Source organism: Parasteatoda tepidariorum, chromosome 2 (genome assembly GCF_982258835.1).
Source record: "Parasteatoda tepidariorum strain Cologne lab strain chromosome 2, Ptep-v5.0, whole genome shotgun sequence".
Classification (NCBI taxonomy): domain Eukaryota; kingdom Metazoa; phylum Arthropoda; class Arachnida; order Araneae; family Theridiidae; genus Parasteatoda; species Parasteatoda tepidariorum.
In genome coordinates, this window is record NC_141756.1 from 30,378,526 (window position 1) to 30,399,685 (window position 21,160).

General features: G+C 30.0%; 1 protein-coding gene across 2 annotated transcripts in view; it reads left to right on the forward strand.

Moving 5' to 3' along the window:
• Window positions 1-21,160, forward strand: part of LOC107443771 (protein FAM107B) — a 196,674-nt gene that overhangs the window by 101,117 nt on the left and 74,397 nt on the right. Inside the window, exon 1 of one of the 2 annotated variants that reach the window (XM_043045645.3) lies at window positions 780-2,175. The exons of the other annotated variant lie outside the window; for it this stretch is intronic. Within the exon in view, the coding sequence (XP_042901579.1) occupies window positions 2,095-2,175 (81 nt within the window). The 5' untranslated portion in view covers window positions 780-2,094. Of the gene's footprint in view, window positions 1-779; window positions 2,176-21,160 lie in introns of those variants that run through there. 2 annotated transcript variants of the gene reach the window in all.

Consider the following 21,160-nt stretch of genomic DNA (forward strand, 5'->3'; position numbering starts at 1 on the left):
AAAATTATGACATTTTTCATCAATTTTTAAATGAAACGAAAATCTAGTTCGATAAAGTGTCATTTTTAAATTCAAGTGAAGGTTAAGACCTAAATATATTATGAGCTTCATATTGAATAAAAACTTTTACTTGTTTGATGTTTGAGAATTATATATATATATATATATATATATATATATATATATATATATATATATATATATATATATATATATATATATATATATATATATATATATATATATATATATATATATATATATATATATATATATATATATATATATATATATATATACATTTGCCATAATTTTAATTTTCAATAATGAAAAGTTGATATTATTTATTATTTCCTTATTTTCAGAATTATCTTTTCCGTGGGACAAATATAGCGTTTAATCTCATAATAATATTCCAAGAATGAAAATAAAATAAAAACTCGTTTGCCATCCTCTTTCAATAGACTTAAGCTCCCCGAGGAAGACAATGTAATTACACTCTTTTTTTTATTCGTAAAAAGAATATTTCAATCAGCCAATCCAATTTCACAGTTGTGTCAATCACCCTTCGCGGATATGTTTAATAACTACCGATTCCAAAACCTCGCGCGCTCTTCATCTCTTTTGTATGTCGGGAGGGTAGAAAAAAAATCTCTCATCTCTTCTCCCTTCTAACAGAGGGAAGGGAGGAAAATCACATCACCTGGTATTGTGACGTCACACAATATTTTTCCCTTCTTCCCACACCCCTCGGCCAATCAAAAACGTTGTCTTGTATACCTTTGGCTCTTCTCTTGTTGCTCAGACATCAAACATTCGTTACGTTGATCTGACCGTAAGACCGGTTTCTCAGCACCGGTTTCCAACTCAGACGTTTCTGTCTCCGGGGAGAAAAACATTCTAAACAAGTCGATCTGGAACTAAGAAGTGTGGATATCTTTAATATCCGAGAAATATGAAGCAACGTCTGGACGTATTGAATTACAATCCTAAAGGATATCCATAAATTTGATGTGCTTAACATCCACGTGCGACACCAAAACATCCCTGATATTGTCTGCTCTTTCAAAAAATTACAAGATCGTCTGCTCATCCCATAGTTGGTATCATAATTTTATAAACGTTTTGTTTATGTTGCTTAGAACACATTTGGAAAATTTTCTTCAACAGGTAGAACTGTTAATCAGCATTTAGATTTGATCTGGTTGTATTTATCGTTAAATTAATAATGTAATATCTATTGGTTTTACTTTTTAAGTTTTTCAAAAACGTAGTTATTTTTTACTGTATACTTTTTTTTATTTTCCGTTTCCAAATTTGTACGTTTAATATGTCATGGACTGCTTAAAAAAAGATTTTTTTTAAACATATATTTGAGTAAAAATGTTTTTTCTCATAATATGCTAATATTAAAAACAAGTAAATAATCAATAACATGAAAGATGTTTCATATTAATTTCGAAACTTGAGTATTAAGCAATTGTACTAATTCTGTATATTTCAAAGTTAATTAAATTATTCTTGTTTTTATAAACAATTGCAAACGATTTTTTATTCTATAACTTTAGCGTTAATATTTGTTTTTCGGCGGTGGCATTGCTTAACTTTTTTTTCAAAACAGACATATTTTCTTGTCAAACTCAGGGACGCGTTTTAAAAATACAACTAATATATCATTTCTTTAAAGAAACAGAAAAAAAGAAAAAGAAGTTCTAAACGCAGCAGAATTGGAATCTGGTGAATGTTAGATAAAACGTTAATCCCAAGAATTTAAACGTAGCATACGACAAGAAAACAAGAGGAGGAAATTTTTACTCCCCCCCCCCCCCATCTGTTCTTAAACATTTTTATCTAGTGATAACATAAAAAGGGGGAAGGTGTATTTTCTGTAAGGGGAAAAACGGGCGACTGTATCGTCTTAAAGCATCCGGCCATCTGTAATTTGGAGTTGGATTTCACTGAAACCGGACGGAATTTTTCTTCTGAGTTTTGGAACGTATGTTGTGTGTGTTCAACAGGTGAACTTTTTTGTGTTATGATGAAGGAGTAGCAGTTCGTTCTATTTTGGAATATAATATAGGATTATCATTAAAAATGGGAAATAATGCTACAACAGTTTCTCTTCAAGAAACAACTGAAAATGGACATCATCACCATAAAAAAATTTTCAAAAAGGTAAGAATATTTCATATTTCCATCAATATGAATATGTAACTATAATAATCGTATTTCTTCAAATAACTTATTTCGCTATACTACAATTATAAATGTTTCACTGTTTAAGACTTGACGCAGAATTTTTATTAAAAATATTTTTCATACATTTTTTATTACTTTGTATTAATTTAGGTCAAAATAATTATATTTGGTATTTCAATAATTTATGAAATACAACGTGAAACATCGATGTCTTTTCTATGTTAAAAGCAAAATTTTCCGAACACGCATAACCTTCAGACAATAATTTTTCAAATTTGCAGTTATTTGGACTTAAGAAAAACAGTTATTCATCTTTGAAATTTCTATAATTTACAAAATCAACTATTGATTAAATTTCTGAATATGAATTTAAAAAAATTCCAACTACTTTTTTGGATTTTGTATTTCAGAAAATATAATTTCGATAATCTGGCAGATTTATTTAGCTATTATTAGACAGTTTCTTAAAACAAATAAATACCAAATTATATTTTTGCTTGTAATTAAAGTGTCAGAAAAAATTATATAAAAGGAACACAGGTGTCCCACCTGCGCCAAAGGGTTAATAGTCCAGTTTCCTCTTTCACGTTGCACAAATAGGGGCGAAAGCTAAATATAAAGCAAAACAAAAAACTTGTGAGACTATATTTTTTTTTTTTTTCATTTTTTATTTATTTATTTAATTTTTTGCTAGAGGAAGATAGGTAAATAGTGATGAATAGTTTACAATTAAGAATAGTATCTTCTGTGAAAATAGTGGTGCCTAATTTGTGCTTTAACTGTTATTTACTACTTTATAACTGTTAGTTAACTGTTGTTTAACTGTTAGTTACTATTCTTATGTTAGTTACTACTTTAATTTTGAAAAAAAACTCAAAGCTGTAATATCGAATCAAAATATGCATATTTATTTCTGTCATTGATATATTATCAGGGTTCCCACGATCTGGAAAATTTCTTAAAGTGGTAGCAAAATTGAGATATATCTAGATATTTGAAGCAATCAATAAATATTTAATTTAAAATAAATATAAATGGGTGCAAAAAATAACTGAGGAATAATTCAATAATTCACAAATGAAAGATAAATTTTAGCAATTTCCAGTAGTCTTGAAAATTCTTAGCTACCATTCAAATATTTTTACCAGATCGAGGGAACCCTGCTTATAGTTGAAGCCGTCAACACGGAAGAGCTAGATTTCCACAATATTTATAGTGGTAGTGAAATAAAATTTAAGTAGAATATATGGGGCTAGTGTGCGCAAATAGAATGTTCTTTTTGGTAACACTGTGTTATACTTTCATGCGTTACAAGACTTAACATTGCTTGTAGCAAGTAAAAAAAACAAAATTTTTAGGATAGAAAAGTAACTTTTTAATTCTTGCTAGAATTGTAACTTTAGACGATTTTTATTCATCGTTTTTAACAATAAGAGATAATGTATTATGAATGAATAAGCTTATAACAGATTATAATAATCAAATTAAATTTAAAAAAAACAAAACAAATATAGGTTATAATAGCAAATTGAAAAACAAAGTTTTTAGGATAGAAAAGTAACTTTTTAATACTTGCTAGAACTGTAATTTTAGACCAGTTCTCGCGGTATTTGAAAAAATTCAACTGTAGGAGTAAATTTACATTAATGCTAGCAGTAATTTCTCATAATGAGATACGACTTAGAAGGTATTAATATCTTGATAACATGGTCTTACCATCCCTGCCAATTAAGTTAGACTGCACTAATTAAGTTGTAACAGGGTAACCAACCACACACCAGAAAAATTTAAAAACCGGTAAAAAAGGATCGATGAAACGAAGAGTTTTAACTACTTACTATCGAACGAAGATGTTCGTAGATTAAATATCAGTGTTACAAATCGCCTACTGAATTCTTAAAATCGATATGAAATTAACCACTTAACTTGTGCGCTCGAGTTAATTCGAGCTCTGTAAACAGGCCAGACAGTGCACACTCGAGATAATTCAAGCGGCGTTGTATTTTATGCTGCTATAATTTTTCACACTCGAATATAATCCAGAATTGAAAATAACAATGTGAAAGCTGAGAAAAAAAATCGTTTTATTGATATTTATCATTTACGTAGGATTGTAAGCTATAGCACTTATTTATTCAAGAATTAATTAGCCTTTTTTCATGGAACAAAAGCGCAGTATATCAAAATTGTCCGCCAAAAGAAAAGTTGAACAAGAAGCGGCAACAAATGGAAACCTTTGAGGAGATGGATTTGGACAATGTTCTGAAGTGTGTGTTTTTTTACCTTAAAAAAAAATTGAATTTTTTTTGGGTCGGTTTTTTACAAAAAATCTGTGCGTTAAGGCTAAGGGATTAAAGCCTACGGAATTTATGATAACCTCATAAAATATTTGTCACTACTTTTCAAATTTTTCCAGTCCCGTTTATACCTCTGTACCATTGAAATATGTTTAGATTTCCATGAAGTTTGTTTTATTTGTGATTTTAAAACGTTGCTTTTAATCAATTTTAATTTTATCACAACAAATCACTCTCGTTGTTTGTTCTCGTTCTTGTTGTCACGTTCTAAATGATACCGATTAAATGTAGCGTGTGGATATGGATTGGATTCATAACGAATTTTTTTATTTTATGTATTTAATTTTTTTTATTTATTTAATTTTTTTTATTTATTCCGCGCGTGAGCTGCGAATACGGAATGGTTAGGTTAATGGTTCCCAAAAAGTGTTCAGCGTAACTCTAGGGCTCCATAAACGAGACACAGGGGTTCCGACGGTTGGACTTGCTTGTGATATGCAAAAATCTAACTCCAAAACGCAACAGGAACAACATTCCTGCTAAGTTATCGGCATTATAAGATTTATCAAGCCGGGAAACTTCACGCCATTACGAAAAATATAATTAAATTATACTGGAAAACAATTTTATTTTGAAATTATATTTCTGTTGCATGAGATTTTTTTTAGACAAATAGATATTTTTGTATCGCTGATTTTAAACATGCAATCGGCTTCTCTCTCCAAGCTAAGGTTTTTTTAATGCCAATTTTAGTCTATTTTTTTCTAGAAATATTTAAATTCAAAATCAGGGAGTCGTGTGTTAATGTTGCGACTAGGTCACATGATCAAGATTGAAATTGCATAGGAACAGTCGTCATATGCCGCTAAGGGTACTTTCCTATTATAAAGAGTTTTTTCGTGTGCAAACAGGTCATAATAAAAAAACGCTCCAAACCGCTTTCGACGATATTTCCGAGGATGGGTTGTCATGAAATTTTGATCCTGATGATACACCCTAACTTCCCTGAATATTGTCACAACATTTGCGCGACTCTCTCCTATATACATAGTTTTTCAACTTGTTACATTTCAACAAAAAATATCTTAAGAAAAGTATGACTTTAAGAGCAAAACGAATTTCATATTTGTAATCTCACCACCCGAACTAGGTAAAATCAAGTATTTGTATAAATACAACAAAAGTTTGTTTATAACTGTTATGTAGGACAGAAATAGTTCTCTGTATTCTCATGGAAAAAGAGGTGAAGAAGATGTTTCAAGATGGTTGAACAACTAATTTTTAGGTGGCAAGGGCTAGTGAAATTGACTTCTTTGGCTAATGTTACTCGAATACCTTAAGTTGGGTTTCCACAAAGAAGTGGCCAGTTTTTTAGAGGTTCCATAATCGAAAAATTTTTTGGAACCGTTGAGTTACACGTATTCTGTAATTTCCATCTGTAGTTAATGCCTCATCAAAAGTTGAAATGCATAGCTGTCTACTTTTACCTGTTTAACGATTCATTTTATCTTTGTATAAAAAATGGGCAAAATTTATACTTTTTATATTTAATTGTTAAATTTATAAACTTATTTTGAAATGATTTTGACTATTATTGTATGTTTATCTCTGGTAATTTAAAATTTTATTTCTGCCTACAAAATAATTCAGTTATACTATCACTACTATTTGGGAAAATAATTCTTGGAAAGTTAGCTAGTTAGGAGTGTGTTTCACCATCCCTTCGAATTAAAAATATTTAGAAAAATATAAAAGTCCAGCACATAAATAAAATATGTAAATACCGACAATGCTCAAAAAATTTCTGGAAGTACATCGTACGTAAAATGCCTGTTAAAATGCTTGTTCCGTATTACAATATATGAAATAATTATTTAATACATTATTATTTATTTTTATATAGAATTAAATTAAAATCATGAACTGTGTTTACTTAGTTTGAAGATTAAGCTGTACTTTTCATGCCATAATATGCTAGCTCTTAAGAAAGTAGTCCTAGCTCCTGAAAATGTAAAACTTTGCTGATCCCTAGCTAAGACTGTTCGCCTATATAAAAACTGCCATTAGTTGTAAAATCAAAAAATATAATAAAACTATACTTGTTTCTATGTACAAAATACTACTAATAGTTTTTGTTATGTCAAAATCTTTATTTGAAATATTATCCAATTGTTAAAGCAACAACATAACAAGTAGATATATTCTATCAAAATTGTTCCTTTAATCGTCGAATTCTTAAGAAATAAATGCTTTAAGAAAAAAAACTTGTAAAGCGATTTGCATACAAATCTACTAACCTTAATTTGACTCAATAAGTAAATATTGACCATTGTCTGGGTTGTATTCCAATGAAGGCGAGAAGTATTTTAAATGGTCAAGGTTTTAAAAAAGCTAAATGATGTTTAATCGTCGAATGAAGGCCAATCTAATAACAGTTTATTAACTGACATTTCCACTTCAATGGTTCGAAATACTAATCCACGAATAATAGCGTCTTTAAATTTCGTTTCTGTTCGTACCATGGCGATATTTTATTTTATTTTGCATCCCCAACTTCCTGTTCTATTTAGGAAGACATTAAATAGTCTGGTCTTGTAATTTATTCCAAAAATTCTAAAATTATTTTTAAATTGAATCTATCTTTGCCATTTACCGTGTAATTGTGTATTTTAAGTCGTTTTTATAACCTTCTTTGTCGTTATTTTATTAAACTATCAATTACTCAGTTTGAATAGATTCGATTTTTATCGCTTGTTTTCAGAACAATTATTTTTATGTTCTGAATGTTAATGTTCATTTTTCAACTTCATCCTTCATTTTAAGCTAATTTTCTGTTAAAAACGCCATTGTTTTGCCAAAGTGTTAATAATTATTATAATTGTTTCAAATGATTTTTAATAAAAATTTTCATAAAATGCAACGTCAAGCAAGTTATGTACGTTAGAGCCATCATACTTTACATGAAGTTACGCAACATTTATAAGACATGCGCAGAAAATTCTAAAATATCAGTAAAGATAATTTAATTTATATGTATAATGAAGCATATATCTTCTGTGGTGTGCTACGGAATTTCCTACCAATCTCAATCCTATCAAAAGTTGTGTTTTTTTCGTTTGTTTTTTATTTACATAATTTGCAAAATTTTGGTTTTAAAAAAATCTGCTTCTACTCAGCACAACTAGAAAATATAATTTGCAAATAATGATATTAATTTAGAGTTTATGCAATATATCAGGGGTGGCGAACCTTTATACATCAACGTGCCATTTTTTCTAAAAAATTGTTTAATGAGGTCATAGACGTGCTGTCAAATAATTTTGACTTCATGATTAATGGGCAAATAATAATACTAAATACTATCAACTCAAAACTCTTTATTTACATTGAAAAAAAAAAAACATTTTGTAATGTCTCAGTTATACGTGTAATTCAACTTAAAGTAACATCAGTGTGACTTCTGTTGTTGCAGATTAGATGACAAATAACTTAAATTAGGTTGTAAGATGGTAGTTTAAGCAGGACTGTTATTTATTTTTTGCCAGTTATTTATTGTTAGCTTGTTTTTTATGGTTATTAATTGTTTTTTAGCATTGGTTGTTAATTTTCTTATTAATAATTGTTTATTATTTTGTGTGTTTTTTGTGAATTTTAATTTAATTGTCACATATGCTTTGTAGTGTAATAACATTTGTGCAATAACAATTCATAGTGTAATAACAAATGCGATCGGTGCGTGCCCAAAATATTGTGTCACGCGCCATAAATGGCACGCGTGCCATTGGTTCGCCATCCCTGCAATATATCATGAAGTTGCAATTTTTTTAAACTTAATTTTCAAATTTGTTACGGAATTAATCCTTTAACGAGCCATTTATTTCTAGTAACGGCAGAATAAAATATTTTCAAAATTGAAATTGGTGTATAAAAGAATTATTTAGCTTATTACATGAAACTAATTTAAATTTAACGCTTTTTTTGTTGATAAGTATGTTTACCATTGCCCATTAGCTGAACATAAAAAAGCAACAACTTTGACTTTTACTTCCTTTTATTTATAAAATAATACGATTTCTAAAACTTGCAAAATGAGTACATAACTTTTTGTATATTCCCTAAAACTGGCATGTGGTCACAAATTTTATTCAAACGTTAATAACTTCAGCTGAAGTTATTAACCAATGGCAGCCCAAATTAAATGCGGTAAAATAGTTTCCATGGTAAATATTCTAATCTCGGTTTTAGAAAAGGTTAAACAAACAAACAAAAAAATCTTTGACATTTTTTTATCAAGTGAAGGAAAAATTAATAAATAAAAAAGAAAGAATTTACAAAATGCTCTATTTATTTATCAAAACTACCACTTTTTGTACATTTGATTTTAAATTTTTTTTTCTTTGAAATTAACCAATAGCAACTTACACGGTTATTGATATTTTTTTAAACGATTGCACAATATTATAGTGAAAAGAATTTTTTTTAAAAATTAAATTATTTCTCCAACACCTTGTGTCTACAAATTCTTACTTATAAACATATGCTTAAATTATTGATTTTGGAGTGTGTGAAACAACTTTTTTAAACTTCCTAAATAAAGTTTTTTTTTTCATTAAACAGCATAAATGTTACTAAAAAAAATTCCTTGATTTAACTATTAATAGAATATGAACTATTAGAATTAAGTTCGCTATTTTTCTTAGTGAGTAAAGATGTAAAATTTTTGTCCACTTATTACATTTTTAGTCGCCCGTGATGCCTCTGCATTTCTGGCCCTTTTTCCCATTTTTCTTGTAAATTTTAACGTTAAAGTTGACTGGAATGCAATTATTTGTTATTGTTGTTGCAATTATTTGGACAAAAATGCATCGCTACAAAAAAAGAGCAGCCTGAGCTTGTTGTCTTCTTTCAAGTTTTCAAAAGTAAAAATTTCACCAACTCTTACGGCATCACAATTTAAGGCTTTTCTAGAGAAGTTGCAAATAAACTTTTTAAGGGCCGAGATAGTCTGGTTGGTAGGGCACTGGGCCCATGTCCAAGAGGTTGTGACGCCGGCCGAAGACTCCCCGTGTAGTAAATGGTGACTGATGCGCGTTAAATCTGTCGGGTCACAAAATCCTCCATGTTCCCATAACAAGTCATATCTCTGGGAGTCCTGGTCTAGGAATTTCCTTGTCTTCTTGATGGATTCAAAATTAAAACTTTACGGAGTTGAACATTAGTAGTCGTAAACCCAAAATTGGGTCGGCTGTTCAACGACAGTTATAAAATAAAATAAGCTTTGCAGGAGCTACGGTGGCTCAGGGGATAGAGTGCTTCCCAATGAGATGGAGATGGCATAAGTTCAATTCCCAGTGGTGGCTGGTTAATACGAATTCCGCTTTTGGCTCGAACCGACCACAGTGCTGAAATAAAATGTCATCAGTGGTAGACGGATCACAGGTTAGATTTCCCTTTCCATCGGGCTAACGGTGGAAAGTTTTCCGCTCCATGTAACGCAAATGCGAGATAGTTCCATGAAAAAGTTCCATCACCTGAACTTTATCGATAGTTCACGGTTCATCTATTATGAAATAAATTAAAAATTTATTTAAAAAGAACACTTTCCAAAATGTACGTTATTTAATACACGTAACCCGAAAGAAAATAAAAAAAAGTTTTTTCGCACTTAGATAATAAGAGTTCTTTATTGATATAACAGTTAAACTTTCAACTGTCTTCTAAATACTTATGCTAACATTTCTTAAACAAATACATGACTAACTCGTGACCAACAGTTTATTCACACTTTCACTGGCAAATGACATTCTCATAAGTTATCTTCTATTCTATTCAAAGATAGAACGTTTTTTCTTCCTTTCATGTTCGAACGCTCGCTAATATTGACTTAAACATTCATTTTCTTTTCGTGAAATTAATTTTTTCTTCTTTAGAATTTAACTTTGAAACATTGTTCTGGGAGAAAACCTAAAAGGTAGTAGTAGGGGGTCTTCTGAATTGTTCTTTATTCAACGTAAATTAAGAAGAAAAAAAGAATCAAAAAATGATATTGCATCCTGGCTTACTGCCATACTTTACTCTTGATGTCTGTTTTCTTAGTGAGTTATGAAAGTTATTTATACGCACGGTAAGCGAATGTAATTGTACTTCGAATGTTTTCACAACGATAAGTAAATATTGGTGACCTTGAAACTCCTGTTCCATTCGTCGAATGTCTATGTTGCAACCGATGTTCAAACACCGTTAAAATTTCAGGACGCTGACGATGGGTTTTCAATGAAGAACAAAATAATTTATTATTTTTGGCAGGAATGTCAGCGGCAGGTTTTCTTTTTGGCACTAAATTGTCAGAGTAGTTTTGACTTTTTTTTCTTCTTCTTGTCCTAAGTATAGAAATAGTTAGGTATTAAATTTTTGAAGCTAATCTTTGTCGAGGTGCCAAGAACACTAAAAAATTTAAATTTGTTTGATTTTGTATCATACAAGTTTGTAAAAATTTGTATGATTTTTTCAGGTTCGTATGATTCTTAAAAAAATAATTATTTCGTGGTGACACTTTCCTCATAAAGCAGTTGCATATTTTCTTGTAATGATTATTCACTTTATATCTTTTATTTGTATACGTTTTTTTCTAATTTTTTTTCGAAAAAAAAACGTATCTTAGTCTTAATAAATTGGTTTTGTAAATTTGATTTTTCGAAATGCAGTTATTATTGAAAAATACTTCTGAAGAAATAACGTTAATACTGCGTAATGCAAACTACAGATGTGCGTTATATTTTTAAAGTTCTTAACAAAAAGTAATTTTGCAATCGTTTTAAAAGTGGGTCAAGAGGTAGCAGCATCCAATTAAAAAAAATATTCATTACTAAAAATTTATTCATTGTGCGTTAGCACTGCCAAACCCATTTGTCCCTTTTTGTCAATGGGATCCCTGCAAGTGACGCAGTATGGATATCTCGATCCTGATTGGTTGTTGAAATGTGGCATTTGTTTAAGTTAGCAATTGTTCTTTCCATTCTATTTCGAGTAAGCAAACCCGTCAAGTATGAATACTCTTAAGTGAGTCATTCTATATTCTTTCACTAAATATTTCTTACTTAACATATATACAGGCACGAAGCCATATAAAACATTAAAAAAACTAATTATACATGGAAGTTGCCAGATACACAAAGCTAAATTATAACACCGTTACAATAAAAGACACAAACAAAAAATAAATCTAAGTGAAAGACGTAAACAAGAGATTACATTTTAACAAATTTGATGTTCAATTGGGCTCAGTATTTAATTAACTTCACGTTAATTAACATTCTGACTTATGTGTTGAAACTTAGCTCAACTTTAACATGCCATTTTGCTTATAAACGATCAGCTGTGTGGGTGTTTTGTCATCTTCTTTTGCTTGAAGTGCAAGTACCCGATTTGTCCATATAACTATTTTGATGATCAAGTCGATACCTGCATGTGATGTCATCGTAGGCATGTGATGTCAGCATTCACTTGACGTCGTTCACAGGTATCCAATTAAATCTGATTTAAATCGCATGGTTACAAATAAAATAAAAGATTTTTAAGAAATACGTTTTTACATTTGAAATCGTCTTCTTTAATGACCTGGAAAGGGAAAAAGTGAGTTTTGTGCGAGTAGCTGATTATAATAGCTATCATTAAATTTAATCTGATTTTAATAGTTATAATATTTATCATTAAATTTAATCTGATTTTAATAGTTATAATAGTTTTCATTAAATTTTATGCTTTTAGAATATTTTAAACAAACACATGACGTCCTTGTAGTACGTCATTTTATGAAACTTTTTGTTTAATTATTTCTTTAAAAAAATTTCTCTGCAATGTAGCTTAAAAAATGAAATCAGAATGTTACGTTAAATAACATCAGAATATATATTTGTACCGAAAGAAATAAGTTTTTATAGTTGTTTGCTTCATTTTGTTTCCTATATTAGCAATTTGAATAAAATCCGGTATTTTCTAACAGTTAGTTGCAGCATTTTGCAAAAATATAATCTAGAACTTTGCTTAAATTGTCTTAAATCAGAAGTAGTCAGAGCATTTTTTTTCTGAATAGAATTGAGAAGGCACCCTGAATAATTTAATTACTATTATTAACTTATTGTAATTGTTTTTAACTAATTTTTATAAAGCGCAGATAAAAGAAAGTCTCTTAGTTCGATCATTTTTTTTATTTTAAAAATACAACTGCTATGTTAAGTAATGACTATACCAGTTTTTAAGGATCTATTTTTTTCTTCTTTCAAACGACCATTGAAATATGTAAACATTCAAACAACGTAAGGATGACGTTTTTTAGACGTACACTTAACCGATGAACCAATGCGAGACGATAATCTGTTGCGATTAATTGTCACTTCACACTAGTTAGCAATTGATTATCACCTAACTACTTAACCAATTGCTAACCAAATGTAACTACTCCTTTATGTTTGAATATTTACTAACCAAATCCAAGGGAAAACATGAAAAAAGATATGTTTATATTTCTCTGTAAGTTATGAAACAAGAAATTAAAATTATTCGCAAGCAACATTTTGCACTCTAAATTAGGATTCATGATACTCGTAGTTCTTGCGAGGATGTTACAGAGACGGAGATTTTTTTAAATTTATTTATATACATTTTCTTTTGTCTCATAATAAAGCAAAATAAATTCGTCAAACGAAGTGAATATTCTCCGTAAATAGAAATCAAGATACAAAATTCCAATTAAAGGAAATTCAAAGGTACAGTCCTTCGATAAAAAAATATTTTTACCAGTTATGACCTATTTAACGTTTCCTCGTCGAATATCTTTTTTTTAAATTTTTTTTTTATCTTTGGATTCTTTTTCACTGGAAGCGGTGTTCTTTACAATCAAAATAGAATTCGACACTGTATGCAAAAATCGAACAAAAATACATTTCTATAAAGAAGCGATTTTAATTCGGAATATTTTCATTCAATTCTTCACATTTTCCTTCTTATTGAATATAATAAAAGAAAAAAAGTTCTAAATCTGGAAGGAGAAGACAAACACGGCCAGTTCTTTAAAGAAGCTGTGTTGAGTCAGCTGACACCGTGTCACGATTCCATCTTTTCTGCACGATCCGCCGGAAGTCATACTTCGTTAAGAGAAGTTAATAAAAGGCGGAATAGAAGAGGGGCCCATTTAATCAGCTCTTCCGCTGTAGTTAAATAATAAAATGACGCTGTTTTCCAAAAAAGTGCTTAAATGGCACATTATTAATTTCCACACGAAGTTAATTACATAGCAGTTGTCTACATAGATGCTTGTAAAAGGTTCTTTAAGAAATAAATAAATAGTGATAGCAGACGATAAAAAGATGCAAATTGTTATAGCGCGCAGAATTAAAAAGAGAACACCTATGCAAATTTGGATTAAATGTTAGTAAAAATTTTAACTAAGATGCGATCTATTAGTGGACGGGAAAAACTTTTCATTTCAAATTCTCCTTACATCCATTGGTTATTCAAATTTTAAAGCATAGAAAAAGTCAATTCAGATAAACGTAGAGCAGTGTTTCCCTAAGTGTGGTGCAATGTACCCCCAGGGGTACGCATTCTTTACGAAATATCTTGCAACAAACGAAAATTGCAAGAAATTTTATTTAAAAACAGAGCTAACCATGAAAATTTACGATTACGTATTTTTCTTTTGGCTATTTTTTGCAGAATTAACAGTTAATAATTAGTGGTGTCAACAGCCAGTTGTGATTTTTAACTTTTGTGCAATTCTTTTGTCACAGCAGCTGTTATCACAGCAGAAACAATATCATCCTTCTCACTGATGCAAATAAACTTATTTACAAAACATTGTACCAAAAAAGAAAAATAAACATATTTTTTTAAAAATACACTCATTTTTTTATTAGTGATTCACAGCATTACGAAAAATTTAGAAAGGGTACGCAAAAGTCATAAGTTTGGGAGGCACTGACCTAGAGCAACGGTTTCCAAATGGTGTTTCGTGGTACCCTAGGGTTCCTTGAAAAAGTTGAAGGAGTTCTGCGAGTTAGGACTTTTTTTTAACATTTTTGAAACGTAATTTAATTTAGATCCAATCAGTAATCCATTTTTTACCTCATATTTCGCTTCCATTTGCGATATTATTTTAAATAAAATACCAATAAAAAAAAGCACTTTTTTTTTTTTTTGAAAAAAAAGTACAAACTTTTTCAAATAACCATGTATTGTGAATTAACGATGAAAGGGTCATGCATTTATTAAATATTGCTTTAGTATATCACCCATCGCTAACTATAGGTTAGCTATCAATTCAGTTCCACTTGGATAAATAATCTACTTGAAGATTAATAGTTGGGAGGTATACAATTTGTAAAATCGTTTTCAACGACTGTACAAGATGGCATCCGTATAGCAATTAATTTTAGAAAAAAAAATTTTTTTCTTTCTTTACCCATAGTTTAAACCTCAGTATTTTCTGAATTACGTTCTTCCAAAATCTTTATTTGTTCAATTTTGTGATTGTGCGACCTTAAAAGTTCATTCACATCCGAGTTTAATCCTCTCAGATCATGATTTTTTAATTTACGATCTCTTCTTTTGAATAGGCAATTCTATTTTATAATGATTGTTTTTAAGAGCTGCTCATGGGAGAAATGTTCGAAATTTAATGAATAGAACAAAAAATACGTTCCGCACGATATCGTGATTTTTCCATAATTTATTCTGGCTTATTAAATGATATTTTAATGGACATTACTAATAAAAAGCGATGTGAACCAGAGACGCCGAATACTTTTAAATAAACATTAATTTCATATAATGTATTTCTAAAGATGTTTAATATAAAATTACATTTTATATTATAATATAATGATTAATAATAAAAATGTATGTGTACAAAATTTTAACCCTTTGCAGTCGAGATTCTTTTTAGAGTTAAAAAAAACAAGCACAACCACTAAGAATTTGCAAGACCAAACCCGCGTAACTATAATTTATAACTGCGCTCTTTTAAAATTTAAATCGATTAGGGTGTTGCAGTAAAGTGGTGATAAAGAAAATTAAAGCTGAAACTCATTCCACTAAGAAAAATCCTAGGGAAAACATTGAAGATTAGAAAAAACATGAAGATTGTGAAATTAAGTACATGACTTGAAGAAACATCACGCAATTTAAATTATTACTTTTTTTAGTAGGGCAATGAGCAACACTAAGCCAATATCCTAAACCTATTGGCTGACAACAGAAATACAAAACAAATGAAATAAAACAAAAATACGACCACCGAAGCCGACGTCTTCAGGGGGTACCGGCCCCGGTAGCCATTAAAAACAAAACCATTTCTATTTGAGGGAGAAGCAAAAGCTTAAAATATCTCCCTCAGTACCCCGATGGTTTTGTATAGAGGTCCAGGAAAAACAAGATACATTCAAAAGAATAAACAAATTACGAAAAGAAAATCAATAAAAATCATCAGAAAATTAAAAACTCACAGTCACAGGTCAAGAATCAACTTCAAAAGCGGAGGAAAAGAAAACACTAAAAACTGAAAAACAACGCCCCCTATAATAATGCGCAGTAAAAGTTTAAAAATGATATGAAAAGGTCAGGAGAAGGAGATACGTAGATAAATTAATAGAATGCTTAACTGGGGCTGCTCAGTTAAGACTAGAATTGCGCCCTGTTAAAAGAAAAAATATAAAAAAAACCTAAAAACCATCAATCATTTTTTTAATTAAAAAATTAACATTACAAAAATTAAAAGGAAAATCATTTTTACTCAAATTATTTAAAAAATTATCCACAGCTTCTCGAAAACTTTCAACATTATTACAAATTAATTATTTGTGTTTTCTTTCAGTACTGACAACAGAAATTAGCTTTGCAGGTGACTACAAACTTGCAAAAACAATTATGGATAAAGAGGTTCACAAATGACCATAGACAGCTAAGCCTAAATGCTACCGAATAATGCGGCCGCAAAGCAAAACCCACTCATAATTACGCAATTAATTTGCAGAATTACCGTATTTTATTTTATTTTTTATAACCTGCAGTGAATAACGGACCCGATTTTGAGTTTACTATAAATGTTCAACTTCTTGGCCTTGTAATTTTGAACCCTACCCAGAAGACAAGGGAACTCCTGGATCCAGCATTGGGACATACTAGCCTTGGTGGAAGACTTTGCATTGATACCGGCAAGCAATGGGACTAAACCGTATTAGCGTTACATGGAGAGAGAAACCATGAAAACTTCTCACGGTTAGTCCGACGACAAGGGGATTCTAACCAATGATCCGTCTCAACAGAGAGTGTTTTACATCAATAATGTGTCCGTTGTGCGCCTGGATGCAGAACTCCTATATGATTGAGACTGTTGTTTTCATTGCATGAAATAAAATGAATGTAAAGATGTATTTACGATTTTGAAAATCCAGATCCATATTGACCATTGAATATCTTAATTAGTTTTTAAAGTAAATTTAATAATAATTATTTTTCATTTATGTCTTCTCCACACATGCCTTTCATCACTTAAATTTTTTTTCAAACTCATTGAATTGCTCCTTTTTTTTTCTTCCTCTTTTCCTCTCACTTTTAAGGTCCCCTAGGACTACCAAAATTCTAAACCTTATCATAAGTTAGTGAAAATGTGGAATCCATGATTAAGAGGATTGAACCCTGCGTGGAAATGAGGATTTAAACCATTTTTCTAAGTTCATACCCCCCCCCCCAAGATTAGTTCCCAAATACGTGATTCAGTGGTTTTAGTTCATTAAAAGAAAGGTTTTCGAGTTAATAACAATAACAAAATTTTGAGGAGCGATGACTCAGGGGATAGAGCGTTCGCCTTCCAATGAGGCGAACCGGGTTCGAATCCTAGCGATGGCTGGTCGATACGAATTCCGTCACCGACCACAGTGCTAACGTGAAATATCCTCAGTGTTAGACAGATCATGGGTTAGAGTCCCCTTGCCGTCAGGCTAACCCTGGGAGGTTCTCGTGGTCTTTCTCTTCATGTAACGCAAATGCAGGTTAGCTCCATTTAAAAGTCCTCCACGAAGGCAAATTTCTCCCTCTACTTGATCCAGGAGTTGCCTTGTCTTCTGGATTGGGTTAAAAAATTACAAGGCTACGGAGTTGAACATAAGTAGTAGTAAACACAAAAATTAGGTCGACTGTTTAACGATGGTTATAAAATAAAATAACGCAACAAGATTTTAATGCAAAACTATAGCATTGTTGAATTTATTTAAATAAAATGGCTGAAGTTTCAAACTAATCAGTTTTCAGCAGCCTGAAGTTCTAGTTCTGATATAATCGAATCGAATGTTTAGGATTAAGTTTCAGTATTATTTTTAAGACGCAGCCCCCGCTATTTGTAGATTTTGCTGGCAATCAAGTGAAAGTTCCACTTCATCTTTTCTGCAGCTTTTTTACTTTTGGTCAATGAATGTTGTGATACCCTTTCCTATAATCTTGGAAAAACAGACATGGACCATTTAATGCCATTCCCCTTAGCAGTTGCAGTTTTAGGTTACTTTTAGTGTAGCGTGTAGCATCACTATAGAATAAAAGAATATGAAATTTACAAAAACTTACTGAACTGATAAGAACGATAAAAAAACAGGATATCGAATTAACTGACCCTAAACTAATCTACTGATTCAATCGAATTCAAGTTCGTGGTTCAAACCACCGAATCAATTCCGCAATTTGAATCATTGATTCGAATCACCGAGTCAGTGGTGAACTCTGAACTGTATCAAAAACTAAACAGAACCGAAAATCTTTCAAATTTTAAAATCTCTATGTTAAGTAATGACATTTAATTAATACATCTTGATTTTAATGTATCTTAACAAGTTACAATCTATAAAAAAAATTTATAACAATTTTATATAGTATTTTTGTAAAGATATTCTAGTTAATAGCAAAAAATTATTTTTCCAACAAGCGTACATTTTTTTCTTCCTCTTTGAATTTTTAAAATTTAGTGGTAAAAATACAGGATTACACTTTGAACCATTTGCTAAACATAAAAACTAATGGCTGTGTTTAATGCTTTCTTTTTCCTACTTTCAGGTATTTAAATGATGGTATACAATTGTACCGTAAATGTTTGCGAAAATTTTGCTTTTTTCGCGGAAGAGAATTTCGATCACCTAAATGGAACGTTCGTGGGAGAGTGGTTTTATTTTCGTTGTTTATGGGGGGAAGTCCAGTTTTATCGACCGTCTGTCGCCATGGAATTCGGTTAAATGAGATAGTCTGTCTGACTCTCATATTAATTTGGCAATAAACGCTTTTAAATAATTGATTCGTAAAATCCTTCCTTTTCACCACGCTAAGTTTTATGAGTTACTCATTGGTGTAATCAATCAATCAATTGATGGCAGATATCACGAACCATGATTTTATTAATGTATGTACAATATCCCTAACATAGAAATTGATCCTTGCAGTTGTAGTTTTAAGGAACATGCTCTTAGCGATTACGTTCCAAAAAGTAACAGTTAACAGAAGTTTCATTCGAAAAATTACACGTTCTTTACTGGTCAGATAAACTATATGGTTGACAAGGTGTAAACTTTCCTAAACTTGATATTTAGTACAAAAATTGCATCAGTTGAAATCTATTTCAATTCCTTTTATTTCAGAATTTCCACATGTCTTAGAAAAAATTAATAATAGCAATAAAAAGTAGATACACCTCAATCATTTAATACATTTTTGACAAACTCTCTATGTTGGTTTGTAAAGAATAAATGCATACAGTCCTGCCAACTACTACGTTTTTGCAAAATATTTTTTTGAGTGGTAAACATTTAAAAACTAAAGCTTTCAGAATTTTTGCCAACATTTGCTTGCCTTGCCTCGAAAGAGTGGCGTTGCATGTGAACTTCTAAATAACTTTTAAGTAGTGGTGTGGAACATAAGTTCAAATGAATAAAAGCTAATACATTAAGGCATAAACTTAGGCACCATTAGAATAAATTTTTACAAAAAGCGTAGAAAGTTGGAAGCCTCGCCATGCATCTAAGTAATGATGTAATGTAAACATAACCATAGCCTAGCCCGGTCTTTAAACGTTCAAGTGGTAACTCGAAAAAGAAAATTCACGCTAGAATTCACGTAAATTTTTCTCAGCCTATCCAATATAGTAGGTTAAAATTGTATTGAATTGTATTGATCACCACCATAATATATATATGGGTGATTCTCACTAAACATGACAATTCACTGTCCCTTGCTCCAAGATCTAATACTATAATACTAAAAGAACTTTTTTTCTTAAAAAAAAATTATAAATAGCATTGCTGTTATCATTTTAAAATGACTTTGCACTAGCATTGACTGTTTTGTATACTTAAAAAATTTAATTGAATATCAAAATGTCATTTTTCTGGCATGTCCCAAACAATATTTCCAGTAATAACTAGCTACAAAACATCCCATACATTTTTCAAAATCTAATTTTTTTTTATCTTATCCTATGTAAGCATTTCTAGAATATACGCAAAGGGTATTATTTACAGAAACTTCGTTTAAAATAATTTTTTCTGTCAGTAATTTGTTTGTCCCATGAAAATCTGTCATTTTCCAGGCTACTTTTATTTAGTGATTTATAACCAAAATAGATATCGCCAGGAATCAATATCTTATGTTAATAGATTGATTAGATACTCTCCTATCTGCACATGTCTTGTTGCATGAATAAAGAACCAATTTTCTGGCTCAAAATCTATTTCAAAAATTTTTTCAAGGTGAGTAGGTTTTAATGCTGTCATTTTCCTGGCTTCTTGAAATCATTAATAACAAAAACTACATAGATTTATCTGAGTTATTTAAAGAAATACTGTCGTTTTCTGCAGAATATAAACGTCTTCGGCCAAAATATTAAATTAAAGTTATATGCTATAAAATGGCGAATTTGTCATTATCCTGGCTGTCATTTTCCTGGCTTATGAATGCCAGGACATTGAAGTGTTACCAGAAAATCTTTTTAACTGCTAATACTGTAAAGAGGGAAAGCAAATTTAACCTAACACCAAGTTTATGTAAGATTGTAATATGCTTGGATGTAATCAAAGTTATTTATTTATTTAATGATTGATTATTACACAAAATTTTATTCTGTACATATCAGCAACAATTTTTTTTTGTTTCTTTCTACAGTGGAAAAAAAGAATTAACTTAAGCAATTTATGGTCCATCTAACATAAAGGCTTGAGTTGAGTTACTTACTATTAACTTAAAATGACTGTTTTTTAAACTTCTAAGGTAATATGTCATTTTCCTGGCATTCAAGATTTGTTGAATTTCTATTTTATTTTTTTTTCTCCAGCAAATGTCAATAGACTAGACTTCTGCACTTCTGTCTATAAGATATTAATAAGTGTAGCTAAAGAAGTATACAAAAAAATTTTTTTTGATTATTTTGAAGACTTTAAATTTGATATAAATATATATATATATATATATATATATATATATATATATATATATATATATATATATATATATATATATATATATATATATATATATATATATATATATATATATATATATATATATATATATATATATATATATATATATATATATATATATATATATATATATATATATATATCAGGACTGCAACC